At 22.1% G+C, this 15456-nt stretch overlaps 5 protein-coding genes across 5 annotated transcripts; 4 read left to right on the plus strand and 1 right to left on the minus strand.

Annotated features, from left to right (window-relative positions):
- Window positions 1-283: 283 nt before the first annotated feature.
- DDB_G0290283 (hypothetical protein) lies at window positions 284-3834 on the minus strand (the record flags this gene model as incomplete). Its single annotated transcript, XM_630672.1, has 2 exons — window positions 284-339; window positions 453-3834. The coding sequence occupies 2 exons, from the start codon at window positions 3832-3834 to the stop codon at window positions 284-286; spliced, it is 3438 nt and encodes a 1145-aa protein (XP_635764.1).
- Window positions 3835-6160: 2326 nt separating this feature from the next.
- DDB_G0290285 (hypothetical protein) lies at window positions 6161-8723 on the plus strand (the record flags this gene model as incomplete). The annotated part of the gene is made up of 2 exons (XM_630673.1): window positions 6161-6174; window positions 6275-8723. The coding sequence occupies 2 exons, from the start codon at window positions 6161-6163 to the stop codon at window positions 8721-8723; spliced, it is 2463 nt and encodes an 820-aa protein (XP_635765.1).
- Window positions 8724-9548: 825 nt separating this feature from the next.
- DDB_G0290349 (hypothetical protein) lies at window positions 9549-11747 on the plus strand (the record flags this gene model as incomplete). The annotated part of the gene is made up of 2 exons (XM_630674.1): window positions 9549-9562; window positions 9629-11747. 2 exons carry the CDS (start codon window positions 9549-9551, stop codon window positions 11745-11747), a joined length of 2133 nt encoding a protein of 710 aa, XP_635766.1.
- A 771-nt stretch (window positions 11748-12518) lies between these two features.
- On the plus strand, window positions 12519-13880 carry DDB_G0290361 (hypothetical protein; the record flags this gene model as incomplete). Its single annotated transcript, XM_630675.1, has 3 exons — window positions 12519-13004; window positions 13429-13604; window positions 13643-13880. 3 exons carry the CDS (start codon window positions 12519-12521, stop codon window positions 13878-13880), a joined length of 900 nt encoding a protein of 299 aa, XP_635767.1.
- A 114-nt stretch (window positions 13881-13994) lies between these two features.
- DDB_G0290287 (hypothetical protein) lies at window positions 13995-14270 on the plus strand (the record flags this gene model as incomplete). Its single annotated transcript, XM_630676.1, has 1 exon — window positions 13995-14270. One exon carries the CDS (start codon window positions 13995-13997, stop codon window positions 14268-14270), a length of 276 nt encoding a protein of 91 aa, XP_635768.1.
- Between the last annotated feature and the right edge of the window lie 1186 nt (window positions 14271-15456).

Here is a 15456-nt window from a genome sequence, read left to right on the forward strand (position 1 = left end):
AGCAAAAGGTAAATATTTAGTTATATAATAAAAAAAAAAAAAAGAAAAATTAGTGATATGAATCAAATGATTGAAAACCAATATTTATAGAAGTCTTCTGAAAGTCAATGAGGAATACTTATTTACCATGCAACACCATCTGATCATTTATATCAATAATTTTTTTTTTTTTTTAAAAAAAAAAAATCTTATTCTCCATTATTGGTTTATGAAATTAAAAAAAAAAAAAAAAAAATATTCAAATTATTAATAATTAATTATTCTTTTTTTTTTTATTTATTTTCTAATCTAATAGGTTTTCTGCTTGTGTACACTCTTGATTCTCTTTGATCCCCTTTCCTTTTTTTAAAAAATAAAAATAAATGAAATTCTTATATAATGAATTTGCAAACAAAAAAAAACAAATAATGACTTTTTTTTTTTTTTCTTTTTTTATAATTTAATTTATTTACTACTATTTCTTTTTGTTAAAAAATATTCTCTTTTAATTTTGATGAAATTATTAATTTTTCTTTTTTTCCAAATTATAACACCAACGATTGCAGTACTAAAGACAACACATAAAACTACAGCGATAATAACTTTATTCCTAAAGATGAGATTACCATTATTATTATCATCAGTAATGATTACTTTACCATCATCAGTTACTCTACAAGTACTAGTTGGTGAAATTAATAAACTAAGTGATGATTTAGTTTGTGTTAATTGGTATTTACAGGGATCGTTAATAGTTTCATAAGAGTTTGATGTTTTATTGTATGAATTTAATTTCAATGTGAATGAATTGGTTAAATTTGAATTTGAATAATTTAAAAATGTAATATTACCACTTGTATTAGTATTATTTAAATAAACATTAATAGTTTTATTTGTATTACTAGTGGTTGTTGCTGCTGATGATGATAATGATCCATCAATTGATAATATCGATCTTTTTAAATTATTATTATTATTACTATCATTATCATTATCATTAATTTCTTCATTGGATGCTATATATTCACCAAGTATAAGAATATGAGTAAAATCAATACCAGCAGTATCATTACCATTGATTAAAATATCGAAATGAGAGTTTGAATTTTGAGATAATGAACCATTAACAATTAGCTTTGTAATTGATGAATTTGTACCAATTGAAGAGTTGAATGATGATTTAATATCATTTTCAATAATACCATTACCATTAATATTACCATTATGAATTAATATAGTTTTTGAACTATTATTTGTTTTATTATTATTATTATTATTATCAATTGATAAAATTGAATTTGATAAATTAATAATACTATTAGCTGAAGTATTAAATTGATTTAATATTAATTTCATATCTTTTAATATTAAATCACCAAAATTATTAAATTTATTAAGTTTTGTTGTAGGATAGTATGAATCTGTTGAATTGGTTGTATTTGAAGAAGAATTTGAAGAAGATGATGAAGAGGAGGAGGAAGAAGAAGAAGAATCTGAAGAAGAAGAAAACATCCAAGATTTATAATTATTTATAACATGATTACCATTATCAGGTGAATGAAATAAACTATTGGATTTTAAAGTTACATCACCATTATTTTCAAAATAAGAATTACCAAATAATTGAAATTTACCACCATCATTAATTTCAAAATTTTGATTATTTATAAAATTTGAATTATTTAAATTAACTAAACTTTGATTATTAATTTGTGATAAATGATTATTATTTGATGTTGTTGATGATGTAGTTTTAATTATAGTTTTTGATAAATAAAAATTTGAAAAATCAATTGAAATTATTGAATTATCACTTAAATGTAAATTTGAATTTTCAAAATAAATATTTGAATTATTTGATAAATTTAAAATTGTATTACCATTTAATTTTAAAGAAGAACCTCTATTAAAATTAATAGTTGAACCTTGATCAATTGTTACGATTGAATTTTCATTTAATAATAAATTTGAACCTAATCCATTTAAAGAGAATTTTGAATTACTTGATATTTTCAATTGAGAATTATGATTTAACTGAATTAAATTATTATTATGTGAATGAATTGAATTATCACTAATTAATAACATTGATGAATTTAATAAATTGAATGGATTATTCGTATTTAGGAATGAGTTTGATGATAATTGGAATTGAGCATTATCAGATAGCATTGTAATTTTAGATTCCATATTTACATCTGTACAATTCTTTAAAAGGAATATAGACTTATCTGATAAATTAATTGATGACCCCATGAATTGAAAAACACTATTTTCATTCTGGAATATTGAATTACCAATTGAATGAATATTTGAGCGAATTCCAATAGAACTTTGATTTACAATTATTTTAGAATCATCATTTAAATAAAAATCACCAGAATCACTCACTATATACCCATTGGAATTGATAGATAGAGTACCATTACCATTCAATTTGAAATTACCATTCACATGTAATCCACCCTCATTATTTAAATTTATTGTTGATTTATCACCCAACAAAAATTGAGATTTAATCTCTAATAGTGAATTATTTATAATCGTTTTACCACCATTACTTATGAACTGATCCATTTGGACTAACGATTGATTATTTGCATTCAACGTTGAGTTTGAGTCACTTAATTCTAATAACAATCCTTTTAAATTTGATAATGGTGAATTTAAATTCACTTTTGAACCATCTGAAATTGACATACCACCTTTTGAATCTTGAGTGTTCAATAAATTATCAATATTTAAAATTGAACCACCTTTAACAATTGATTGTGTTGAGTTTATAGTTAATGGTGAATTTACATTAATAATACCTTTACTATTTATATTAAACAGGTTTGTATTTATTGATATTGGTAAATCAATATTAAATAATCCACCATTATTATAAAAATTATTTGAATTAATTGATGTTGTTTTTGAATTAACTTGTAAATTATTATTATTATTATTACTATCTTTTGAAGTGGAAGAAGATGATGATGAAGATGTTGTTAATACATTCATTGTTGGTACAAATTGATTTGATGCTGATGCTGATGATGATGATGATGCTGCTGATATATTTGTTCGTAAAATACCAGTTTTTGATATATTTAAATCTGAATTAATATCTAAAATACTATTACTATCTAAAATATTTACAATTCCATCAATTTGAAAATGACTTGTTGTACGTAAACATTCACCACTATTATTATTACATCCAATATTCATACTTGAACCATTTGATAATGATAATGATCCATTAAATTGTAATGTGAATGCAACATTTAAAGTATTTGATGTTTTTTTACTTACATCACCAATTACTGTTTCTGGTGAATTAATTATTGTTGTTTTACTATTATAATATACACAATTTGAAGATTGACCAGATGCTATTGTACCAGACGAAGATGTCGTTGAACCAGATGCTGATGATGATGATGATGTTGTTGTTGTTGTTGAAGATGATGACGAATGAAATGATGATGATGTTTTAGTTGTATTTGTTGAACTTATCATTGTACCATTATTTTTTGAAAGTGATGGTGTTGTCGAATTTAGTTTTTGTGGCAAAATGGTATTGGTAACTGTTGACGAAACTGATGAAGACGATGATGATGATTGAACCAATGTTGAAGTTAAATTAAATTTTTTATATGTTTGATTTGACATTAAAGATAAATCACCACAAGAAATTGATGATTCATTTAAAGATGATGATGATGAAGTTATATTATTATTATTGTTGGTAGTATCATTTTGTGTTGTTAATATATGGCCACTTACAAAATAATTATTAAAAATTATATTATTTAAACATATCGAACATAAAATTATAATTAATAATTTTAAAAATAATTTTATCATTTTTTCGTTATTTATTATTTATTATTAATATTATTTTTTTTTGGTATATATTTTTTTTTTTTTTTTTTTTTTTCTCTCTTTATAATATTATTTTTTATTTTATTTTATTTTTTTATATAAAAAATATATTTAATTAAAATATTATAATTAAAATAGAAAAAATTTATTTGAATAGATTAAGTAGTTAGCTCTATAATAAAATAATTTGTTTAAGAAAGGAAAAAAAAAAAAGGAAAAAAAAAAATTATTTTTAACATTAAAAAAAATAAATAAAAAAAAAAAAAAAAAAAAAGAAATAAAAAAAGATCAAATCTTGTTATTAAATAAGATTTTGATAAAAAAAATATATATAAAGTGTATTACACTAATAAATATTGTTTTATTTTGTTTTTGAAAAAAAAAAAAAAAAAAAAAAAAAAAAAAAAAAAAAAATATATATATATATATAATTGTTTAAAATAATAATAATAATAATAATAATAATTTTAATTAAAATATATCTTTTATCATTAACCACATGAACACTTTCCCCCACACACTGTTTCTGTCAAAAAATATACGATAAAAAAAAAAAAAAAAAATTTCTTTTTAATTTTTTTTTTTTTATTTTTAAATTATTTGATTATATATCACACACAGTCCAGTACAGGTTTTCTGAAAAAAAAAAAAAAAAAAAAAAAAAACAAAAATCATATTTGATGTTATTCTTTAAAAGGAATGTTAAATATATATATAAGGCTATAAAAATTAATATTTTAACTACACTGATGTCATTACCCATCCTTTGTTGTTTGATTTTTTTATTGTAAAATTAAAAAAAAAAATAAAAAAAGAAAAAAAAAAAATAAAATAAAAAAAAAAAAAACAAAAACATCATCATAAATATTTAATTGAAGAAAAGATAAAAAGAATTATTACTTTATCTGATTTTTTGAATTTTTTCTAATAATTTAATATTAATGATATATTTTATTTTATTTATTTAATTATTTTTTATAGTAAATATTTAATAATTTTGTAATTGTTAAAATAAATTAAATTAATTTCAAAATTCTATTAGTCTATTTATATTACAAGCAAATTTAATTGAATTTTATTTAATTTTAATTATATTATTCTTTTTTTAATTTAATTTTCTTCAATATCATTATACCCACAAATTACAATAAAATTTTTTTTTTATCTTTATACCACTATATATTATTATTATAATCAAATAATAGTATACATTTATTTATATATATATTGATGGCAGTGGAAAGTTTTTTGTTATTTTATTTTGAATTGAGTCTATCATTAGCTTGAAAAAAAAACCAAATTAGGTTTATTTTTGGAATAACGGGTGTGAAAGTAAGTGTTTGAGTGTGAGATACGTGTGGGTGGGTGTCTGTGTGGGTGTGGGGGTAATTGGAAGAGCAAATTAATTTTTTTTTTTTTTTTTGAATTTAATAAATTTCTATTTTTGGTTTAATTTATTTATTTAATATTAAAGTATGATCCTATATTATTATTAGGGTTTTTGTAACCTATTAAAAAAATTACAAAATAATCGTTGTTTTATTGCCAATTATAAATATAAAAATCAAACCCATATACTTCTACTCATGATAAAACACCAATACATATACCTATAAATAACTTTTACTAAAATGAATTTATGAAAAAGCTAATTTAATTTTTAACCAATTTATTCTATCAATTATTTAAAAATTTAAATTAAAATTTAAATAAATTGTTAAAATGGTTTTTCGGTTGGTTATTGAAAAAAAAAAAAAAAAAAAAAAAAAAAAAAATTTTACCAAATATAATAATTTAACATTAACATTTGTAACTAATATAATAGATTAAAACATTTTATTAACTTCATCTGGTCAGTTTGTTTTTTTTTTTTAGGTCTTTTTTTTTGGGTCTTTTTTTTTTTTTTTTAAAAGAAAAAAAAAATTTTGATGGGTAAAAATGGCTTTAAAATCAAAATCCACCAAAAATTAAAACAAAGAATAAAATTAAAAAAAAGAAAAAAAAAAATAAAAAAGAAAAGAAAAAAATAAAGAAAAAAAAAAAAAAAAAAAAAAAAAAATACTTTTTATTATTTCAAACTGTATCGCAATGATCAAATATCTTATTTTAATTTTAATTTTAATTTTAAATATATATTATTCTAATGGGTCTGATTGCTCATATTTTGACAATGGAAGAAATACTTTATATGATTTAAAATCCTTTTTTTATTATCCGTAAATATTAAAATTTAAAATAATTTATTTAATTTCCCAATTCATACTAACCTTTATCATTATAAATTTTAAATAAAAATATAAAAATAGAGATGGAACTGTGTACGTATTTTTTTTTCTATAAATAAATTACTAATTTAATTATTAATTTTTTTTTTTTTTTTTTTTTTTTTTTTTTTTTTTTTTTTTTTTTTTTTTTAAAATAGTTTCAAAGAATATTATAGATCCCAAGCTTTGAGCAGTAAATGGGATATTAGTTTTAATTTATGCTCTGAAGGACAATTGAGTGTTTGTCAAGGAAAAGGAAAATATGCATGTCAAACAAATTATGATTCTAATTGGGTGTTTGTGGATGTATATGATTTAGGAAGTTTAAATAAAACAAATTTCATGGATGATGGTGTTACATTAACATATAGAGGGTATATAAGTCCCGATTCCCCTAGAGGATGGTGTATAGAAGGTTCATATGAAGTAAACTATAGAATAACAAATTTCAATTTATTGTGTGATAAGGGTGTTGAGAATGTTGATGTATTAAATGCAACGGAACCAATCGGTTGTTATTACAATGTTACTCTTAAAAGTAAACAATTTTGTGAATGCCCATTGCAATGTAGCCCACCACATGGTAAATGTGTTAATGGTGAATGTGTTTGTGACCAATTTTCAAATGGAACATCTTGTGAAAAATTGATAATTACTATTGATTCTGTAGTCAATACAACAATTAATGGTGGAATAGGGTATATTCATTTCAGTAATTTTTCAATGACTTTTCCATTATTTCAGTTAAAAATCGGTGACCTTTATTGTACCAATGTTATGTTATTAAACAGTTCAACACTTCAATTTACAATCAGTCCTGGTATTGGAATTCACAATGTTGAAATTATTAATGGAAATTCATCATACTTGTCATATGATTCATTTGGATATCAATGTAATTCTGATTGCTCTCCTCCCCATGGTGAGTGCAATTTAACACTTGGAAGTTGTTCATGTGATACTCAAACCAATGGAACAAATTGTGAAAACTTGATAATTACTATTGATTCTGTAATAAATACAACAATAAGTGGTGGGATTGGGTATATTCATTTCAGTAATTTTACAGTGACTTTTCCATTGTTTCAATTAAAAATTGGAGGTGTTTATTGTACAAATGTTAAATTATTAAACAGTTCAACACTTCAATTTTCTATTGGTCCTGGTAATGGTATTCACAATGTTGAAATTATTAATGGAAATTCATCTTACTTGTCATATGATTCATTTGGATATCAATGTAACACTGCTTGCTCTCCTCCACATGGTGAGTGCAATTTAACACTTGGAAGTTGTTCATGTGATACTCAAACTAATGGAACAAATTGTGAAAATTCAAAATTGTTTTTAAATAACATTATCCCAACTGATGAAAATGGTGGTACAACTTATTTATATGGTTATTTTGGAAATACAACTTCTAATTTATCAATAATGATTGGAGATAATGATTGCACAAATATTGAACAACTAAATGAAACATTAATTAAATGTGACGTTGGAAAGGGTTCTGGTTTTAAAGATGTGATTTTAAAAGATAGAGATTTAATAGTACATGTTTTGAATTTATTTCAATACTTTAAACCAATAACAACAAACCCACCAAAGCATTGTATTGATAATTGTGGTGCTCCAAATAATGGAATTTGTACTTCTACAGGTTGTATGTGTATTTCACCATGGATAGGTAATGACTGTAAATCTAAAATTATTTCAATTCCTCAACCATCATTAAATTATTCGAATCCAGTTACAGACATACAATTGATTGACAATAAGGTAGATACTAAACTATTCCGTTCACTAGTATCAATTGTAAAATTAAGAGAATTAGATTTCCAGTCTAAACAAGTGAATTCATTTACATTTATAGAATGGGAATATTATAAAATTAATGAATCAACAAGCCAATATAAATCAAATATTACAAATTTAGGTTTAACTACTTTTATTACTGTAACTTTACAATGGTTTGAAAATGAAACTAATGTTGTATTTGTAAATCAAAATATTAAAATGAACCCTTCATCAATTAAATACACAATTGAGATTTCTGAATATAAATTCAGCAGTAACTTAAATCAATTACAATTAGTAATGATGGCTTCATTGTCTATTAATAAAACAAATGATATTTGTTCAAATAAAGAGTTTAGTGAAACTTCAAGTGGTGATGATTCAAATTATTTAAAAATTCAAATTGATGATCATTCTTTATATGGTAGATTTATAAAAAGAGCATTAATTGATTCAATTCCAAGATCAATTGATAATGTTCCTTTGGACTCTTCAATGAATCAAGTTGATAGTGCCTCTTTGTCTCAATCATATATTGGTATTTCAGTTCCTTTTTTTAAAAAACAAATAATAATTGATCCTGATTTTTCAGTACTTCTCAGTTCATCTTCTGATTCTTTCAAATCTGAATCTTCAATTTGTTCATTTAATAAAGAATCAAAATTTTCAGGTGGATTAATTTCAGCAATAGTTTTATGTAGTTTTTTTGTATTTGCAAGTTTAATAACAATGGTTGCATATAGTTATTATAAAAAAAGATATGATAGAAATATAATGAAAGAAATTCGAACAAAATTATCTAAAAGGTAAGTTGAACCATATATGTAAAAAAAAAAAAAAAAAAATAATTAAATAAATTAATAAATAAATAAGTAAAATAAATGAATAAATTTAAATGGTTATGACTGTTATTCTTTAAAAAAAAATTTCTCTGCTTTCTAAATTTTTATTTTTGTTTTTAAAATTGTGTTTATGTTAATTTTATAATCTTTTTTGCCAAATGAACCTTTTACCTATTACTCAATTGTTACACAATCATTTTATATAGGAAATTGCAAACTACAATAAGAAATTAAAACATATTATTGATTTAATCTAATTGTTTTTATTGGTCTTTTTTTTTTAGTTTTTTTTTTTTTTTTCAAAAGAAAAAAAAAAATTTATTGGGTCCGACTTTTGTTAAAAATGGCTTTAAAATCTAAATTTAAATCCACCAATCAATTTTTTCTTTTTTTTATTTATAATTATATTTAAAAAAAATTAAAACTTAGAAGAAAAAAATTCAAATTTATTCAAATTTATACCAAACTCTTTTTTCTGATAGAGTTTTATTAATTCCATAAAAAAAAAAAAAAAAAAAAAGAAAAGAAAAAACAAAGGATAAAAAAAAAAAAAAAAAAACATTCTTTGATTATTTTTAAACAGTTTGTAATGATATACTCTATTTTAATTTTAATTTTAATATTATATATACAATATTCTAATGGATCTGATTGTTCATATTTTGACAATGGGAGAAATACTTTATATGACTTGAAATCCTTTTTTTATTATCCGTAAATATTAATATTTAAAATTTTTTTTCCTATTCTTACTAACCTGATTTATTATAAATTTAAAAATATTCAAATAGAAATGGTACTATGTATGTATATTTTTTATCTTTATATAAATTTCTATTTTTATATTAATTTTTTTTTTTTTTTTTAAAAAAGCTTTAAAGAGTTTTATAGATCCCATACTATGTTAGGTAACTGGGATATTACTTTTAATTTATGTGCTGAACATCAATTGAGTATTTGTAATGGAACAGTAAAATATGCATGTCAAACAAATTATGGACCTGATGGGTTTTTTTTGGATGAATATGATTTAGGAAGTTTAAATAAAACAAATTTCATCGATGATGGTGTTATATTAACATATAGAGGGTATATAAGTCCTAACTCCACCAGAGGAACGTGTACAGAAGGTGCATATGAAGTAAACTATAGAATTACCGATTTTAATTTATTGTGTGATAAGGGTGTTGACAATCTTGATGTTTCAAATGTAATTCAACCAATTGGTTGTTTTTATAATGTTACTCTTAAAAGTAAAAAATTTTGTGAATGTTCATTGCAATGTAGCCCTCCACATGGTAAATGTGTTAATGGTGAATGTGTTTGTGATCAATTTTCAAATGGAACATTTTGTGAATACTTGATAATTATTTTTGATTCTGTTATAAATACTACAATTAATGGTGGAATAGGGTATATCCATTTCAGTAATTTTTCATTGGATTCTCCAATATTCCAATTAAAACTTGGTGATGTTTATTGTAATGATGTCATATTATTAAACAGTTCAACAATTCAATTTTCAATTGGTCCTGGTATTGGTATTTACAATGTTGAAATTATTAATGGAAATTCTTCATATTTGTCTCTTAATTCATTTGCATACCAATGTAATACTGATTGCTCTCCTCCCCATGGTAAATGCGATTTAATACTTGGAAGTTGTTCATGTGATACTCAAACTAATGGAACAAATTGTGAAAATTCAAAATTGTTTTTAAATAATATTGACCCAACTGATGAAAATGGTGGTACAACTTATTTATATGGTTATTTTGGAAATACAACTTCTAATTTATCAATAATGATTGGAGATAACTATTGTATGAATATTGAACAAATAAATGAAACATTAATTAAATGCGACGTTGGAAAGGGTTCTGGTTTTAAAGATGTGATTTTAAAAGATAGAGATTTAATAGTACATGTTTTGAATTTATTTCAATACTTTAAACCAATAACAACAAACCCACCAAAACGATGTATTGGTAATTGTGGTGCTCCAAATAATGGAATTTGTACTTCTACAGGTTGTATGTGTATTTCACCATGGATAGGTAATGACTGTAAATCTAAAATTATTTCAATTCCTCAACCATCATTAAATTATTCGAATCCAGTTACAGACATACAATTGATTGACAATAAGGTAGATACTAAACTATTCCGTTCACTAGTATCAATTGTAAAATTAAGAGAATTAGATTTCCAGTCTAAACAAGTGAATTCATTTACATTTATAGAATGGGAATATTATAAAATTAATGAATCAACAAATCAATATAAATCAAATATTACAAATTTAGGTTTAACTACTTTTATTAATGTAACTTTACAATGGTTTGAAAATGAAACTAATGTTGAATTTTCAAATCAAAATATTAAAATGAACCCTTCATCAATTAAATATACAATTGAAATTTCTGAATATAAATTCAGCAGTAACTTAAATCAATTACAATTAGTAATGATGGCTTCATTGTCTATTAATAAAACAAATGATATTTGTTCAAATAAAGAGTTTAGTGAAACTTCAAGTGGTGATGATTCAAATTATTTAAAAATTCAAATTGATGATCATTCTTTATATGGTAGATTTATAAAAAGAGCATTAATTGATTCAATTCCAAGATCAATTGATAATGTTCCTTTGGACTCTTCAATGAATCAAGTTGATAATGCTTCTTTGTCTCAATCATATATTGGTATTTCAGTTCCTTATTTTAAAAAACAAATAATAATTGATCCTGATTTTTCAGTACTTCTCAGTTCATCTGATTCTTTCAAATCTGAATCTTCAATTTGTTCATTTAATAAAGAATCAAAATTTTCAGGTGGATTAATTTCAGCAATAGTTTTATGTAGTTTTTTTGTATTTGCAAGTTTAGTAACAATGGCTGTATATAGCTATTATAAAAAAAGATATGACAGAAATATAGTAAAAGAAATTCAATTAAAATTATCTAAAAGACAAGTTGATATATATATGTAAAAAAATTATTAAAAATTATCCTCTCTTTTTTTCTTTTATATTGATCTGTTTTTGGTTTAATTTATTTATTTAATTTTAAAGTATGATCCTATACTATTATTTGGTTTATAACCTAATATAAAAATTATAAAAATCATCTTAATAAATAAATAAATTTAATCCACACTATGATTATAACTGTTTTCTTAAAAAAATTTTCTCTATTTTCTTAATTTTTATTTTTGTTTTTATATATAATGATTGTGTTCATGTTAATTTTATAATGGATATTAAAAACTCGCCCACGCATGTGAGAAAAGTCTAATTATAGATTTTTGCAAAGTGAGCATTTTACCTTTTACACAATTGTTACATAGACACTTATATTACAAAACCATAAATAAGAAAATAAAACTTTTTATTGATTTAATCTGACCATTCGGTTTTTTTAGTCTATTTTTTGGTTTATTTTTTTGACCATTTTTAACAAAAGTCCAACCCAATGGCTTTAAAATCTAAATTTAATCCACCAATCAATTTTATTCTTTTTTTTCTTTATTATTATTTTTAAAAAAAATTAAAACGTAGAAGAAAAAAAAAAGAAAAAAAAAAAAAAAAAAAAAAAAAAAAAAATTTTTATTATTTTTTAACAGTTTGTAATGATTAAATATTTTTAATTTTAATTTTGATATTCAATACAACATTCTAATGGATCTGATTGTTCATATTTTGACAATGTTAGAAATACTTTTTATGACTTGAAATCCTTTTTTTATTATTATATCCCAATCCATGTACGATAGATGGAATATTTATTTTAATCTATGCTCTGAACACAAAATAGGTATTTGTAATGGAACAGCAAAATATGCATGCCAAACAAAATATGATTCTAATTGGGATATTCAGGATGTAAATGATTTAGGAAGTTTAAATAAAACAAATTTCATGGATGATGGTGTTACATTAACATATAGAGGTTATATAAGTCCCGATTCCCCTAGAGGATGGTGTTCAGAAGGTGCATATGAAATAAGCTTTCTAATTACCAATTTTAATTTATTGTGTGATAAAGGTGTTGACAATGTTGATGTATCAGAGGCAAAAGAACCCATTAGTTGTTATTATAATGTTACTCTTAAAAGTAAAAAAATTTGTCAATGTCCATCGGCACTGCAATGTAGTCAACCACATGGTAAATGTGTTAATTGTGAATGTGTTTGTGATCAATCTTCAAGTGGAACATTTTGTGAAAATTTGATAATTACAATTGATTCTGTAATTAATACAACAATTAATGGTGGGATTGAGTATATCCATTTCAGTAATTTTCCAATGACTTTTCAATATTTGAATTAAAAATTGGAGGTGTTTATTGTACAGACCTTGAAATATTAAACAGTTCAACCCTTCAATTTACAATCAGTCCTGGTATTGGAATTCACAATGTTGAAATTATTAATGTATTTTTTCATACTTGTCATATGATTCATTTGGATATCAATGTAATTCTGATTGCTCTCCTCCCCATGGCGAGTGCAATTTAACACTTTGAAGGTGTTCATGTGATACTCAAACTAATGGAACAAATTGTGAAAATTCTACATTGTTTTTAAATTACATTGACCCAACTGATGAAAATGGTGGTACAACTTATTTATTTGGTTTTTTTGGAATTACAACTTCTAATTTATTAATAAAGATTGGAGATCATGTTTGTACAAATATCGAACAACTAAATGAAATATTAATTAAATGCGATGTTGGAAAGGGTTCTGGTTTTAAATATGTGATTTCAAACGATAGAGATTTAACTGTACATGTTATGAATTTATTTCAATACTTTAAACCAATAACTATAAACCCACAAAACAATGTGTTGCTCTAAATAATGGAATTTGTACTTCTAAAAGTAGTGTATGTATTTCACCATGGATTGGAAATGACTGTAAATCTAAAATTATTTCAATTCCTCAACCATCATTAAATTATTCGAATCCAGTTACAGACATACAATTGATTGAAAATAAGGTAGATACTAAACTATTCCGTTCATTGGTATCAATTGTTAAATTAAGAGAATTAGATTTCCAGTCTAAACAAGTGAATTCATTTACATTTATAGAATGGGAATATTATAAAATTAATGAATAAACAAATCAATATACATCAAATATTACAAATTTATGTTTAACTACTTTTATTAATGTAACTTTACAATGGTTTGAAAATGAAACTAATGTTGTATTTGTAAATCAAAATATTAAAATGAATCCTTCATCAATTAAATATACAATTGAAATTTCTGAATATAAATTCAGCAGTAACTTAAATCAATTACAATTAGTAATGACGGCCTCATTATCTGTTAATAAAACAAATGATATTTGTTCAAATAAAGAGTTTAGTGAAACTTCAAGTGGTGATGATTCAAATTATTTAAAGATACAAATTGATGATCATTCTTTATATGGTAGATTTATAAAAAGAGCATTAATTGATTCAATTCCAAGACCAATTGATAATGTTCCATTGGACTCTTAAATGAATCAAGTTGATAGTGCTTCTATGTCTCAATCATATATTGGTATTTCAGTTCCTTATTTTAAAAAACAAATTATAATTGATCCTGATTTTTCAGTACTTGTTCATCTTCTGATTCTTTCACATCTGAATCTTCAATTTGTTCATTTAATAAAGAATCAAAATTTTCTGTGGATTAATTTCAGCAATAGTTTTATGTTGTTTTTTTGTATTTGCAAGCTTAATGACAATGGTTGCATATAGTTATTATAAAAAAAGATATAATAGAAATATAGTCAAAGAAATTAAAATAAAATTATCTAAAAGACAAGTTGAAAGTAATATGTAAAAAAAAAATAAAAAAATAAAAAAATTAACAAATACATAAAAAAAAAAATTATCCTCTCTTTTTTTCTTTTTTAAATATATACATATAAATGTAAAATAAGATGAAATAAAAAAAAAATAAAAAAATAAAGAAAAATAAAAAAATAAAATCCTACAGCTGTATGCTTTTTAATTAATGTGAAATTAATTCATTTCCTTAAACTCAAAACAATTATTTAAAAAAAAAAAACAATTAAAATAAGAAAAAAAAAAAAATTTAAATCATAAAAATTAAAAAAAAAAAAAAAAAAAAAAAAAAAAAAAAAAAAAAAAAACCATATCTACTATTGTCTATTGCAAAAATAAATTTCAAATAAAAAAATAAAATTTATTGTACAAGTTGTTTATTTATTTTGTTATTAGAATTTGAAGCAAAGAAAGCATTTTAAATCACTGCGAATTTTTTCACTTTTTTTTCGCACTCACACAAAAAAAAATGTTTAAAAATAGAGCACGAAAAATAAATTTAAAAATCATATGAGAAATAATATTTTTAAATCACTTCTGATAAAGGGCGAATTACAAAAAAAAAAAAAAAAAAAAAAAAAAAAAAAAAAAAAAAAAAAAAAATTTTAAAAAAATTGAAATATGAAAAAAAAAAATACGAAAAAAAAAAGATTAAAAAAAAAAGTGATCATACATAAAAAAACTAAATTAATTTTTTAATTTTTTTAATTTAATTTAAAATAATTTAATTTAATTTTTTTTTTTTTTTCTGGGAGTATTAATTAAAAATTAAAAAAAATATTTATTTTTGTTTCCATAAGATTTTTTAACTGCCACCGGTTATATTTTCCTGAAATATGGGTATTTGGATTTT

The sequence above is a fragment of the Dictyostelium discoideum genome (genome assembly GCF_000004695.1).
Source record: "Dictyostelium discoideum AX4 chromosome 5 chromosome, whole genome shotgun sequence".
Taxonomy (NCBI): domain Eukaryota; phylum Evosea; class Eumycetozoa; order Dictyosteliales; family Dictyosteliaceae; genus Dictyostelium; species Dictyostelium discoideum.